This window comes from Daktulosphaira vitifoliae, unplaced genomic scaffold (genome assembly GCF_025091365.1).
Source record: "Daktulosphaira vitifoliae isolate Bord-2020 unplaced genomic scaffold, ASM2509136v1 Scaffold_2, whole genome shotgun sequence".
Taxonomy (NCBI): Eukaryota; Metazoa; Arthropoda; class Insecta; order Hemiptera; family Phylloxeridae; genus Daktulosphaira; species Daktulosphaira vitifoliae.
This window is the reverse complement of record NW_026099573.1, coordinates 2,085,155-2,100,941: the sequence shown is the minus strand read 5'-3', so window position 1 is coordinate 2,100,941 and position 15,787 is coordinate 2,085,155. Positions and strand designations below refer to the sequence as shown.

Below are 15,787 nucleotides of genomic sequence, written 5' to 3'. Positions count from 1 at the left end.
TTCATTTTTCATCAGCATCTTGGCATAAAGACCTTCTCGTGCCTATTATATTTTTTTTTATTAAACTACTGGAAACTATTGGCCACTTGGCGAGACGTGAGAGTTTTTCCCGTAAAGCATGTTTTTGGGCTAAAAAACAAATCGCGAAAAGACCCCTTAATATCTTTAGTTAGTTAAAAAAATAAGTTCCTCAAATTTTTTTTGAAGAAAAATATTTTTTAGTGCTTGCTAGTCGTAAATTTGTGTAACTTGGTAGTAGAGATCAAAATGCCTAAAAATTTCGGAAAAAAATTGAAAAATTTCGAACAAATAATAGTTTTTTCTGAGGTTTCGAAAAAAATGGAGCAACTCGAACTTTTTTAATAATTCATTAAAAAAAAATACATTTTTTAGGTCAAATGTAAAAAGCAAGATTTTTTATTTCCGTATAAATCTTACATTTTGTTTGAATAATATATGAAATACATTTAAAATAAAACGATTTTTTTTTAATTGATGAGACCATAAAGATTCAATAAATAATTTTACAATATAATAATGAAATTAAAAATAGAATAAAATCATTTTTGACATTACCATGAAGCTATATATACAACTATGGTGTTGGTTATCTTTCTTGATAATTATAACAAAACGAAAAAAAAGATACATTATGTCATGTTTTCTAGTAGTTTTAGGAAAAAAAAACCCAGCACAGGGGGTCGCGGCATAGTGGTGACGTGGTATAGTGGTGACGTCGCATAGTTGGATCAAGTATAATGATATCTGATAGTGGTTAAAATCACTATCATAATAANGCATAGTTGGGACAAGTATAATGATATCTGATAGTGGTTAAAATCACTATCATAATAAATATAGTTAAAAAAAAATTGAAAACGCGCTTTTTATACATATCGAACTAAAAAAATTTTAAATAATTTTTAAAATAAGTTTAAAACAATAATTAACGAAAAATACTAGTATGATAGTGAAAAAAAGCGTCGGGCACTCAACATACCAAAAATATGGCACAAAGTACCTACGCTTTTACCTACGCTTCACAATAATACTAGTATTTTGTTTTTAGTATATTATTTATATAATTTAGTAATTTTGTATATATATATATATAATAAAATTATGCAGGAAAATATTGTTATCGGAGAGTGGTGAGCGAGGTGGGGTGAATGCGTCACGACAGTATAGTCTCAAGGCCATAGACGACGGGATACGCTTGAATAATAACATGTGACGCGTGGAGAGTTACAAACAAACATACATGTGAAATTAATATAAGCGAATTGAAAACGATTCGATAAAAATCTGATAGTGTTTAATTTTAAAAAATTGATGGATTATTCCAAAAACTATATGATCTCCTATTTCCTTATTTATATCCTGATTACAAGTTTTATGATTTATAAGTGTATATATATATTTATAATACAGTAGAACCTCATTAGTCCGGACTTCGCTTAATCCGGACACCTGTCTAATATTACGAAAAATACACAGTTTATGCCGTAGACTAAAATAAGCATAAAGACAAGTTCCTCGAATTTCCCATAAGTACATATATTCTTATCCACCGTCATTAAAGTTATCATAAACTATGTATTAGTAATTTATATTTTGGTCATTATTATATATATACATAATTCTATCCACATTAAATATGTAATGTTTTTGCTGGACCTAATATCATGTTGCAATATATATATTATATCATATATAGTATTTAGTATAATACAATATTCTTAAATCTATAATACGGACATGTTTTTTGGTTATTTTGTTTAATCCGGACTTTCATTAAATCGGACAACCTAGAGCCCTTATTAGTCCGGATTAATGAGGTTCTACTGTATATAAATATTTAAAGAGAAATAGTTTTAATTAAAAAAACCCAGCACAGGGAGGTCGCGGCACAGTGGTGACGTGACATAGTCGGATCAAGTATAATGATATCTGACAGTGATTAAAATCACTATAAAAAAAAAACGCTTCGATGCAAATTTTTAGATAGTGTTTAATTTTAAAAAATTGGTGTATTATTCCAAAAGCTACATGATCTGCTAGTTCTTTATTAATATCCTGATTAAGATAAAGTATGTCGAATGAAAAAGGGATTATTAAAAAATATTATTTCTCATAAAAATAATTTTGTGTTTATCCATATACTTTTCAATAAGTTATAGCATTATAACGTTAAAAATGTAAAAAATAAAATTAAGAATTTTCACACGAAAATAGCATTCGGTAGCCATTTTCACCACGAAGATAAGTCCAGAAGTCAATTTTTTTTTTTTCATAATAAACTATACTACGTTATCTTTAATTTAAGATATATATATAAGTGTCAGACTTTACGGAACATTTCCAAAAGTCAAGTTGAAAAAGTTCTACTTTCTCTATGCATTTTTATGTTTTGAACACCCCTTGTATTAAGGCAAATGGTTCGATTTAAAAAACAAGTATGTCGAATTAAAATATACCAAATGATAGGTAAAGACATTAAGCATCTATAAAAAAAAATTATATTAATTTGTTCATTTTTGACAAAGTTATGGCAGTTTTAAGTAAAAAAAATTCGAAAATTAGCGATTTTTAAATATGTAATTTTTTTGGAGGTTTCCCCCATTTACGGGGAACGAGGGAATTTTTTTTAATTTTGAAGGGTAATGTCTTCGACTAGATACGATTTGTGATCTTTTGACGTATCGTTGAAAGAAATCCGTTCGGTGAGAGCTGAGAAAAAGTGGCAACAGACACAAAAAAAAATACATCATAGTAAAACCAATACCTTCAGTATTCTGTCAGTATACTATCAGCTTCACATCGAAGCTAAAAAGTATTAACTCAAATGAGTGAGGACTAAATCCAAAATAATTTTAACTTAACTAAGTCCTTATTTCAATAAATATTTTAAGAATTATAACAAATTTTAAAATTACAAAAAAATCATTATAAAATCAATACATTCCTTGCTCCATTTGGAATATAAAATAAAAATAGTTTAAAGGTAGGTAGTTCATAGTTGTACTAACGCGTTGGCTGAGGTTCTATTTTATATACACATATACATAGGTAGTTCTGGTAGGTCTGGGCCTACCCAATAAAAATAGTTTAGCTACGCGCCTGGCGCTGACCAGAATAATGTCTTTTAGCTTCGATGCGAAGCTGAGAAAGTATTAGTTTTACTATAATGTTTTTTTTTTGTGTCTGTTACCACTTTTTCTCAGCTTTCACCGAACGGATTTCTTTCAATGATACGTCAAAAGATCACAAATTGTAAGACATTACTCTCAAAAATTGAAAAAAATTCCCTCGTTCCCCGTAAATGGGAGAAACCTCAAAAAAAATTACAAATTTAAAAATCGCTAATTTTCGAAATTTTTTTCAATTTTTTTACTAAAAACTACCGTAACTTTTTCAAAAATGAATATATCAATATAATTTTTTTTTATATAGATGCTTGATGTCTTTACTTATCATTTGGTATATTTTTTTTGTAAATCTGACACTTATAATCAATAATAAATCTGTTAATGATATTACTTATAAATAATTAAGTTCACACTTGTTTCTAATAATGCATCATCGAAATTTAGAAGGATAATTTTTGAGGCATGGTTGTTGACAAAGACTATTTATTAAGTTTTCATTTTTATTTTGTTTTAGTTCTGATCCAGCTTTCATGGTTTTACTCAAGATTTATCAATAATTAATTTTTCCAAATCTAAAAGAAGCTTTCTTGGAACGGTAAAAGGAATAAAAAACCAATCAACAGGTCTTGTAAAATTAGTTATTTTTAAGGAACTTTAAAAAATGGAGAGGAGTTTTGCAGAAAATTTTTAGCGTATTCTGAGACTAAAGGAGTTCTCTTTTGCTATCCATGTCTTTTATTTTCCTGTAAATCTCCATTTGGTTCGACTGGATTTTCTCTCTGGAAAAAAGCAGATGAAAAAATACAAGAACATTTAAATTCATCAACTCATCGGTCTAATATTTTGAAAATGAAACTACGCGGGGTGACTCTTAATCGCATTGATAGTGGACTTGCTAATCAGGTCGAGATAGAACGACTTTATTGGATTCAAATTTTGTAAAGAGTTGTGGCAGTAGTAAAAAAGTTAACATCAAGAGGATTAGCACTTCGAGGGGATACATCAAAATTAGGTTTCAAAAAAAATGGAACTTATTAATGGCTATTGAGTTATTATCTGAATTTGACCCTTTTATGGCTGAACATCTTAAACAGTATGGAAATGTTCGCAGAGGTTTTACATCTTATTTATCTTGTAATATATATGAAGAGATAATAAAAATTATGGCTGAAAAAGTTTTGTCAACAATTATTCAAGAAATAAATGATGCTCATTATTTTTCAAATAATGTTGATTCAACTGATATATCACACATCGATCAATTATCATTATGTATTCGTTATGTTAATAGTGATGGAAGTCCTGTATAGCGTTTTATTTGTTTTCTAGATCATGTTCGACATAAAGCTGAAAATATAGCAGAAGCAGTATATACAATAATGAAAACTTATATACTGAATATTGCAAACCTTAGAGATCAATCATATGATAATGCCAGTAATATGGTAGGTGCATATTCTGGACTGCAAACAAGAATAAAAGCAGTAAATTCTATGGCAAAATTTGTTCCATGTGCAACATACTCTTCGAACTTGGTCGGTATGAACTCTGTGAGCTGTTGTATTTAAGCAGTCAAATTTTTTAATTTACTCAAATTATATATAATTTCTTTTCTGCTTCAAAACACCGGTGGGAAATTCTTAATGCTACTGTGAAATCTCTTTCAGATACCAGGTGGTCAGCTAGAGAAGATGCTTGTAAATCTTTAAATGAAAATTGAACTTCAATTATGAATGCCTTAAATATAATTGAATGCGATGCAAATAAAAAGCCTAATACTCAGTTTGAAACTAAAGCCATAAAAGAAAAACTAGACACTTTAGAAATAGGATTTTTATCAATATTTTGGAGTAATATTTTACAGAGGTTTAATGCTGTTAGTAAAAAGCTGCAGTGTGTGAATGTTGATTTAGGTGTTGTGGTAGAACTTTATAACTCATTAATTAGTTATGTAACAGATTTTAGATATGACAAGGCTTACAAAGCAATTAAAAAAATTAATGTAAAACACTTCAAAAATGACCAAAAACGTTTAAAAAAGAGAAAAACATAATTGATGAAGGATCAGCTGAAGATGTTATCTTTACAAAATCAGAATCTTTTAAAGTTTAATGTTAGACAAAATTAAAGCTGAACTTGAAAAAAGAAAAGAATCATACGATCTTCTTCTTGATAACTATAAATATTTTTTGGAGTTAACAAATATTTTAGTACCTGAAATATTTAAAAATGCTACAAACTTCAAAAAGAATTTGAAATTGATTTAGAACCTTCATTTGTGAATGAATGATTACATTTGAGAGGACATTTAAAATGCCTTTCTGATGGTATTCCGAAAATGATTCAAGTGATTTGTATGTTTATCAGACAGAAAAACTTACAAAGCATTTATCCTTATATTGATATGGCTTTGAGAATGTTGCTATGTACTCCCATAAGCAATTGTTCAACGGAGAGATCTTTTTCAACTTTAAAAATAATTAAATCGTATCTAAGATCTAATACGTCTGAGGATTGACTTAATAATTTATCTTTATTGCCAATTGAAGGTGAATTGACATCCAAAATAAATTATGATGAGGTAATTGAAAAATTTTCGTGTATTAAAAGTAGAAAAACATTATAATTGTTTTTCTTGCTTATTAATTAACTGTTGTTATGTCAATAAATGATATTTACATATAATTTTTCAATTGTTAATATTCCTAACTTTTGTAAAATAATTCAATTATAAATTATCAAATGGCCCATTTTTTACTCTTAAAAAAAATTTGATTTAAAATAATGGTAGGTGCGGCAGTGGCATATTGGACCCACCACCCATGGTTCCATTGATGTTTAATGTAAACAAGGGAAATTGTTTTGAAGAAAAGTTTTTTTATTTTTGCTCAACTAAAAAACCCAAGCTAACCTAGCTGGTCCATAGATGGTCATATGTTAATGTTCTTATTTAACTATCTTACCGACCGCACAACACAAGTTAAACTCTACAATGTACTTTCTGAACATACAAAAACAGAGAATGGACTACCCCGAGGATCGTTATTAAGTGTCACATTACTTTTAGTTGCCATTAATGACATCTTTAGCAACATACAGAAACCTGTTAAGTACTATTCGCTGATGATTGTAATATCTACTGTAGTGGTATCAACACCAAAACTACTGTAGACCTGTTACAAACTTCTGTCAACTTACTAATACTATGGTTATCTAAAACTGACTTTAAATTTTCACCATCAAAAATCCAGTGCATAATTTTCAACAAAAAGAAAACTGATATGCTACACCGAATTCACATAAATAACATTCCAATCGAATATAAAGAAAACACTCGTATACTTGGAATGATTTTCGACGCTAAATTTGCATGGACCACTCACCTAAAAAAACTAAAACTAAATTGTAATAGTAAAATGAAAATCATCAAAAAATTATTTCGTTTCAAATGGGGAGCTGACAAAAACAGTCTCCTCCTTATCTATAAAGCACTAATATTATCTAGAATAGAGTACGACTCAGTCATCTATAACTCAACTCAAACTAACAAAAAATAAATCCTCAATCCAATACATAACCAGGCAATTCGACTTGCTATAGGTGCTTTCCACACAAGCCCTATAGACAGTATCTTATGCATATCAGGAGAACCCCCACTACAGACCAAAAGAAATAAAAACATCTTAAAATACATAACCAAAAAACTTGCTTTCCCATACCAGACACCATATCAACTTTTCAAATATCCTGCCCAAATAAGAAAACACAAAGGACCAACATCAATTATGGACACTTATATTCGTATATACAAGGAATACAACGTCAGTTCAAAATTGAGACATCATTTCCTTTTTTAACAACTCCATTCTGGCAGTACCAACCCAAAGTCCACACCCAACTATCCTATTTGAACAAAAACTTTACTCCCCACTCCACAATCGTCTCAATTTTTAATGGAAATATACAATCCGACTTTCACGACTATGAATTAATTTACACTGATACCTCCAAAAATACAAATGGCACAGGATGCGCATTCATTTCAGGCAATATAAATAGACTTTACAAACTACCCTCAGATGCAAGCATTTTCACGGCAGAAATCTTTGCTATTAAAGAAGCAATTACCTACACTGAATCCTCCCTAAATTAATAAAGTACTAATCATAAGTAACTCCTACAGTGCCCTGACTTCATTATCATCAAATAATCCGTCAAATGAACTATCTCTCCAGATATGCAATATCATTACTAACACTGATAAAACTTTTAAAATTATGTGGGTCCCATCACACATTGGAATCAATGGTAATGAAAAAGTTAACACATTGGCTAACCAAGACATATCTTCTACTCTCTCATCAAAATCATGTCACAAAGATATTTTAAAAATAATTAACCGAATTTCCGTTCAACAGTGGCAAACCCAATGGGACGGTACTACCAACAACAAATTAAAAAAACTGTCCATAAATGGCGTTTAGATATCAACTGTCGTACGTCGGTAGTACCCCAACGTAGACACAAAGGTTTACTAAAGTTTTATGTATATATATATTGACGATGAGTTCGCCGTTCGAGCTCTTCCCGAGTCCTCCCGTTGGATAAACTGATCAGCCCCAATCTCTCTAATTAGTGGACCACTAAAGGGGTAGAGTTTAGACCCGTCAGCACGGTCTAGCTCAAAAGTAGCAGACTGAAGGGTGGCTCCTTGTCAGCCACCAGCACAACTACCTTTTTACTATACCCACTAAAGGACGGTTAAGCCCAAACACTAGCCAGCTCGTACACTAATTATTAAGATTGACTAAAGGACCAGCAGTCCAACCTAGACTCTAGCCACACACACACACACACACACACACAATTTTCGATATCACCGTGAAAATAAAATATTGCGCTAAGTCAAGATTTTTAAATAGCTATTTTATTTACGAAAAGTATTAAACACAAAAGTCAAATATAATATAACACAAAAATTAATTAAATCTTACAAAAAGTATATAGTTATTCTTACGTCAACAACCTAACCCGCAACTCGACGTTTCTTCGACAAAAACGTCCAGTCTCGTCTCGCTCAGTATCGTCCCGTGTCGACCCCCTATACTCTTCATGTTTCCCTTTTATATTCTTTTTCCCACCATTATTAATTTGCTTACCCTGCATTTCCCTTTTATATGGAATTATTTTATTGCTTAGGAGTTTAAAAATTGCTTACTACTATGTAAAACTTATATTATACTAAAATCGATGTAATTCAATACTTCCTCATATATTTACTACACAACTCAGCTCGCATAGTAGATATCCGTATCACCAAAGTCAGAATAGGACATACAAGACTCACAAACTCGTACATTTTCAACAAAGAGGAACAACCATATTGCTCTTCATGTGGTGTACCATTGACCATTGAACACTTAACACTCCACTGCCGCACATACAATGGGGAGCGGAGTATTCTAGGTCACCCCAAAAACATAGAGGAAGCTCTGGGTGAAGCAAACACTGATACCATTTACAGATTCTATGAAACCGCAAGATTTGTAAATTTAATGTAAATTTATAACATTATTCTATAAAATTTAATTATAAATATGTGTATATAGCTAAAATCAATCGATTGTCAACTTATGACTTTAATTAATGTACAACTAATAATCATGTAAAAAAAAAACTGTAGGCTAATGTCCATAAGTTGTTGAAGCCTTTTCTTAATAAAAAAAAAAAAAAAGAAAAGAAACGCTTCGATGCAAATCTGTAGATAATATTTAATTCTAAGAAATTGGTGGATAATTAAAAAAGCAACATCAACTATTTCCTTAATTATATCCAGATTAGTAATTCTTAGATTCAAAAATATAATATAAAACTATATATTATATAATTGTTACATTGAATTGTTTTCAAATTATTATTGATTTTGATTTTCAATTTGTTAAAAGTAATAATTTTCAACCTTCTTTATTTCGACCTTTAAAGTGCAAGTTTATAATAAAAAAACAACCCAGCACAGGGGGGTCGCGGCATAGTGTTGACGTGGCATAGTTGGATCAAGTATAATGATATCTGACAGTGATTAAAATCATTATCAAAAAAAACGCTTCGATGCAAATCTTTAGATAGTGTTTAATTTTAAAAAATTGGTGGATTATTCCAAAAGCTACATGATCTGTATTAAGGTAAATGGTTCGATTTAAAAAAACAAGTATGTTGAATTAAAATATACCAAATGATAGGAAAGACATCAAGCATCTATAAAAAAAAATTATATTAATTTGTTCATTTTTGAAAAAGTCATGGCAGTTTTAAGTAAAAAAAATTTCGAAAATTTCGAAAATTAGCGATTTGTAAATATGTAATTTTTTTGGAGGTTTCCCTATTAACGGGGAACGAGGGAAATTTTTTCAATTTTTGAGGGTAATGTCTTCGACTAGATACAATTTGTGATCTTTTGACGTATTATTGAAAGAAATCGGTTCGGTGAGAGCTGAGAAAAAGTGGTAACAGACACAAAAAAAAACATATTATAGTAAAATTAATACCTTCTCAGCTTCGCATCGAAGCTAAAATGAATTTATTACTTTAACTTTTAGCTCAACTTGCAAGTTTGAAAATGTAATCATTAAATAGAAAAGATTGGTATTGTTAAGATTAATATACATTCAGGAAATTTTATAATTAATTATATTAATTGTAAATAGTTTACAATTAATTTATCAAAAAAGTTCGATTTTTTTTTACATTTTTATCGTAATAGATCACTTAAATAAAAATCATAGTAATCATTTTTAATTAACTTTTGGTGTTTAAAAAGATTATACAATAGAAATATTCAGAACTTAATTAATTTTAATGATTTACTTTAACTAAAAGAATCAATAAAAAAAAAGTTCATAAGACATAAGAAATTAATCTTATTAAAATTTTTTTACTTTTTTAAAGTCAAAAAAGTAATTTTTAAATTTAAATTAGCTTAAATTGCTGATTTTATCGTGCGACGTAGCAATGAACAGTTGCCAAATCAATAACACTTGTATCTTTTACGCCTAGGGTATGAGGTTTTAAACCGCTTGTAGCTACTAATATTTTGCATTTTTTTTGTGTTAGAAAAAAATTTTCAAATCATTTGATTTTTATCTCATTTAGATTCAATAACTTCAATAAATATCAAGGATCCTATCACTATAGTCTCCCCTCGTGAGAACAAATTTCTTATTCATGTCAATATTATTTTATTATGTGTTTTTTTTGTGGCCGCGATTTATTTTTCCAACGCTCACTTAACCTCCTTTTTTCAACGATACGTCAAATTACTTACAATTCGTATTTAGTTGAAGATATTACCCTTAATAATTGAAAAAATATTCCTTATTCAAATAAAAAGTAGAAATAACCAGCTTTATCCATATGAAAAATTTAAATCATTCATTTATATTTTTAAATTATTTATTGTGGAATTAGGTTTGTGATGATAAAAGTATTCAACTACAAAAGTAAATAATTTTACTTTGTAATTTATTAATTATTTTACTCTATTTGTGTGTGACCAGTCTTTAACATTCCAAATTTTTTCGTAACATGTATATTATAAATCTAAAAAAAAAATGATTTTTAGTTTCACCAGAATTTAACAATGGATGAAATGAAAAATTAACTATAAATAGTAATTATAAAATTTCCTGAATGTATATTAATCTTAACAATACCATTTTTTTCTATTTAATGATTACAATTTCAAACTTGCAAGTTGAGCTAAAAGTTATGGTAATAAATTCATTTTTTTTTTATTATAAATTTTCACTTTAAAGGCTGAATAAAGAAGGTTAAAAATTATTACTTTTAACATATAAAAAATCAAAATCAATAATAATTTGAAAGCAATTAATTATAAAAATTATATAATATATAATTAAAAGAATTACTAATCTGACTATGAATGTGTTAAAACTTTCATGGATTGTCTTGTAGCTTGAAGTGCTTGAGGATATATCCATGTTTACAGTTGAGTTCTGACGTTTCGGACTCAACTGTAAAAATGGATATATCCTCAAGCACTTCAAGTAATCTGAGTATAATTATATATGTTTGCAATAAAAGTTGGAATAATGACAAAAATAGAAGTTAATGTTGCTTTTGTAAATATCCACTAATACTTAGAATTAATCACTATCTACAGATTTGCATCGAAGCATTTTTTATGATAGTGATTTTAATCACTGTCAGATTAAATCTATACTGGACCCAACTATGCCACGTCCCCACTGTACTGGGTTTTAAAAATGAATTATAAATAAAAATGTTTGGATCACCTAAAATATTTTTTTTTAATTAAATGTCGGAGTAAAATCCGTTGTGGTTAAGGTAGCCTATGGTATCAGATGGTCGCAGTACCAGATGTTCGGAACAATTACTACTTTGTCAATTGTCGGAGCATTATCAGTTCTAATATTCAAGTTCAATTACAGGCTCTCATTCAAGTGTAGATAACATTCATGATAAAAGTTACGTATTTATAATCAATATTTAGTATGAAAAAAATTCGTTGTCTACTGTCCATTTCTCAATACATATTTCAATATTTGATATTGTATTAAAAAATTCATGTAAATTCAAATTTCCACAAATATGAAAACGTTTTGTCCACTAGCGGTGAGTGGATATATTTTGCTGGTAACCAGTCGGTGACAGATGTTTGTATCTGATTAGAAATTTGTACTTAGGAATCGTTAACTTCACAGTCGTGATAAAATATTTAATTAATTTTGTTAAACATACATTTTTTGTTATACTTTTCTAAGTATTAGTTTGTTAATTAATTAACAGTTAGATCAATCAGTATAAGATGTACTTGTATATTATAATTAATTTGGCATTTGAACCTATAATTTGCGAATATTAAAAACATTTTTTTTTAAGACTAAAATTCAATATGTTGAGTAGAACAAAAATTTTTTTATATATTTGTTAAATCTTGATATTAAAATAATAGATACTGGACTTTATAATCAATTAAATAACATAAAGGAATATTACTTTATACAATATTATTAGAGAAAGAAATTAGAGTACATCAAAAAAATCATAATGACAAAAACTCTTATTTAAATATAATGAATATAAACTTAGAAAATAAAACAATTGAAAATAAATAACTAAGAACATTACTAAAAAGTAAAACGAAAATTCTGAGTTATTTCTATCATTGATAAAAATTTGAAACAAAATATAATTTTTCAACAGTTTATATCATTGTAATCAAAATTAGCTTATTATAGTATTAGAACTTTTTAGTATCGCCCATATTTGGTCCAACTCCAAGGAAGATAAACCCGATTGCTTAAACGACTCATAGACGCCTCCTGCAACTTGAAAACCAAAAGCAGTAATACTTGAAGTATTTAATGTTACATTATCTACAAGTTTTCCTCTAAAATATGGTTTAAATTTCATTAGTGGTAATTCAATATTATTTTCAGAATTCAATTTAACCTAAAAATGTATTAAATTTTTAAAATATACTTGTTATATAATCAATTTTTATTCATATTTAATATCAAACCTCAAATTGTTGTTCAAATGCAGGGTATGGTTCATCATTTTCATTATTGTGTCTTAGTACGACTTTGTAATGTGTAGCATTTCCATTTGGAATACATGTAAATGATAATTTTTCATATTTCTCAAGATTCAACTGAGTTATAGTACGAATACCACAAAAGCCTGCACCATTTTCTTGAACCATCAACATTGTTAAAAGTAGAGCAGATTGTTTACTTTTGGTATTATAGGTAACAAATACAGCTTTTGATTTTCCTACATCTCTTACAGTATCAGATAATTCCTGCCAGTTAGCTAAATTATCATTATTTTTAAAATCAAATAATAATTTTTTCCTGTAAAAATTGAAATAAATTAATATGTATTCGTTCAATTGTATATGTCAATAATTAAAAGAAACAAATAAATATCTCAATAATTAACCTATAAAAAATCATGAACATAAAATTTATGTTATAATATATTTAATATATTATTAATAAATTTGAAAACCGGATATTTAGTTGTTATAATAATGTTTCAGTTTATTGTACATGTTTAAATTAAAAAACACATTTTTTTAAAAAACATCTATAGAACATTTAATTAAAAACAGGTGATTACCTGCCTATACTTTTGATAGCCCATAAAAATTATATATTTTTACTCTATAGTATGAAGAACATTATTTAAAACATAATTTAAGCAATTTATGACGTTTTCATCAATAAAACATTTTAAATACAATGTTACCTATTTAAAAATTCATACATTAAAAATGAAAAATTAATTAATAAGTAACAATACTTACATAGGAAATCCTATCATACTAGATAATTCCAAGATACTCATGAAAAAGAATAATGTTAACAAAAATACGCTTGCCATACTTCAATAATTTTGATTTTTAAATATTTAAAGTACTGATGTTTTTCTAAAAATTAAAATGTTTTTTAAATATAATTATTTTATTGTAGTTAATTTATATAACATAAAATAAAGATTTATGACAACTTACAGAAGAAATGGTTATAGGTTTATCAAATATTCATACAGTAAAGAAAAATTAAAATAATGATTACTAGAAAATACTTAAAAATACTAGAAAAGATGAACTGAAGCTATGAATAACAGGATACAAACATTTAGTTTTATTTGTACTTTCCTAATGAAGGGTAATGTTTAAATACAATGAAATAAATATGGGCAAATAGTAATTCTGCAAATTAGTATAAATAAATATAACTGTTAAAAACAAACTTTAAGTTTTGGCATTCAACATATGATGTAAATACTACTTTTATGCAGTTGGCCTAAAGTTTGCAATATTATTTTTTAATAATTGAGTAGTTTTTAAATAAATAAAGACTAAATAAACATATTGTTTTTTATTTAACTTATATTCACACTTTGTATATCTAATGAGTAATAATGTACATATTTGATGGTATATTTAACACAATATTAATGGTGAAACCAAAAGTGGTTAGAGGGTTGAAATTCTCCCCATCTCCACAGATGAAGAGTGATGTTTGAACATTTTAGCCATACATGATTTTTTTTAAATAAAACCAAAAAAAAAATTCTTTTCTTTTGTTTATTTAAATTTTAAAAAATAATGATAAAAAAAATGTTTTTATCATTGTATAACACTTACTGATGTAGTAAATACAAATAACTTTTCTTAATGTCCATTATAATTGTATATTATTTTTTATGAAATTAAAATTTTTTCTACTTCACAATTATTTTAAAATACTTAGATAAATTGTGTTTTTAAACATTCTTAACGGGAAAACCTCATAAATCTATTTATGTAGAAATGTATATAGGTTACTTTTTTAGATATATTAGTATCGAAAAAATAGTTTCATGGCAAATTCGTTGTGTTAATAATCAAAAACTAAATTTTGTTTTTACATTGACAAATACAAAGGCTAAAAGTTTTTCACTTCTCCTTTATAATTGGTAAAATGTCACTCATGAGATTTTTCTATATTCTGATATTATAATGTTAATTATATCAGAGGCTTGCTAGAAAAGATTTTAAATTATAATTTAAGTCCTTAAATTTCTTAATTGTTTACAGAAAAAAAATTAAATATGCTTTGTCAACAACATATTTTAAATCTCTCTTTATGAATCACTCTTCTATTTATTGAAATAATGATATATGATAAATAAATTGAATTTTAAGATCCAAGTCACAAGCATAATTTATTTAAAAATTGTTATATTACAAAGTCAAAATTAAGTATATTAGACTATCGATGGTCTTCAAAGGACTAAATCTATGAAAATTAAAAAAATAAAAGACTTAAATGAATAACTTAATCTAGTTTTAAAAATTTAATCCATTTTTATGTTTCATTAAAATTGTCTTATACTTTTCAAAATTTCTGAACATTAAACATAATGCCAATTAAACCTGTACTTATAAGTAATTCATAAATAGATGCTTACCATTAAGAATATTTAAATATATGTTACAAACACATTATGTATAGAATTATCGTGATGAAAATAATGAATTTTGGTCAACTGTCGATAAATTTGTATATAAAATTAATTTAACTTGTCAGAATTTATCATTGTTCATGCATACTCAGGTGATAAATAATTATATTTAATCCTAGTAAGTTTACAATTATTAATAACATATATTGTATGAAATATATTGAAATATCATATAAGTTTGTGAAATATGAATGAATAAATGCAAGGTTTTGAGATAATAGATTATTATATATAGATATTTTATGATATAGATGTNTTTGAGATAATAGATTATTATATATAGATATTTTAGATTACTACGGAAAAAAGTTAAAATCTGTTCCAGGTGCAGCTTATTGAGAGGGGCTGAGATTTTAGTATATAGCTAGAGACTAGAGACTAGAGATATTGATTATTATCTATAAATCTTAGAATAAATAAAGGTCTTTATCATTTAAGGGTATGATAAACAGTTAAGGAAAGTTTTAAATAGAGTTTTACCTCCATATGTACCTCCATACTGCAAATTTATTGATCGGTATTCTTAAACTTGTATGATAGTTAAGTCTTAAAAAATTAATAGAAAATGGTTGAAATGATAA

General features: G+C 27.2%; 1 protein-coding gene across 2 annotated transcripts; it reads right to left on the bottom strand.

Moving 5' to 3' along the window:
• Nucleotides 1–12,084: 12,084 nt before the first annotated feature.
• Nucleotides 12,085–15,454, bottom strand: LOC126898367 (uncharacterized). 2 transcript variants are annotated; one of them, XM_050672336.1, is made up of 4 exons: nucleotides 15,153–15,454; nucleotides 13,501–13,623; nucleotides 12,712–13,045; nucleotides 12,085–12,641 (listed from the first exon to the last, which is right to left on the bottom strand). In XM_050672336.1, the coding sequence occupies exons 2-4, from the start codon at nucleotides 13,575–13,577 to the stop codon at nucleotides 12,414–12,416; spliced, it is 639 nt and encodes a 212-aa protein (XP_050528293.1). In that variant the 5' UTR covers nucleotides 13,578–13,623; nucleotides 15,153–15,454; the 3' UTR covers nucleotides 12,085–12,413. The 2 variants fall into 2 exon arrangements, with proteins under 2 accessions (XP_050528293.1, XP_050528292.1); XM_050672335.1 differs by lacking the exon at nucleotides 15,153–15,454 and adding an exon at nucleotides 13,708–14,260.
• Nucleotides 15,455–15,787: the final 333 nt, after the last annotated feature.

Bases quoted from the DNA above. Each gene is read 5' to 3' on its own strand.
- LOC126898367 (XM_050672336.1), bottom strand. From the start codon at position 13,577: ATGGCAAGCGTATTTTTGTTAACATTATTCTTTTTCATGAGTATCTTG. The intron at 13,046-13,500 runs GTAAGTATTGTT...CAATTTTTACAG, and splicing joins AGTATGATAGGATTTCCTAT to GAAAAAATTATTATTTGATT. The intron at 12,642-12,711 runs GTTTGATATTAA...ATACATTTTTAG, and splicing joins CATTTGAACAACAATTTGAG to GTTAAATTGAATTCTGAAAA.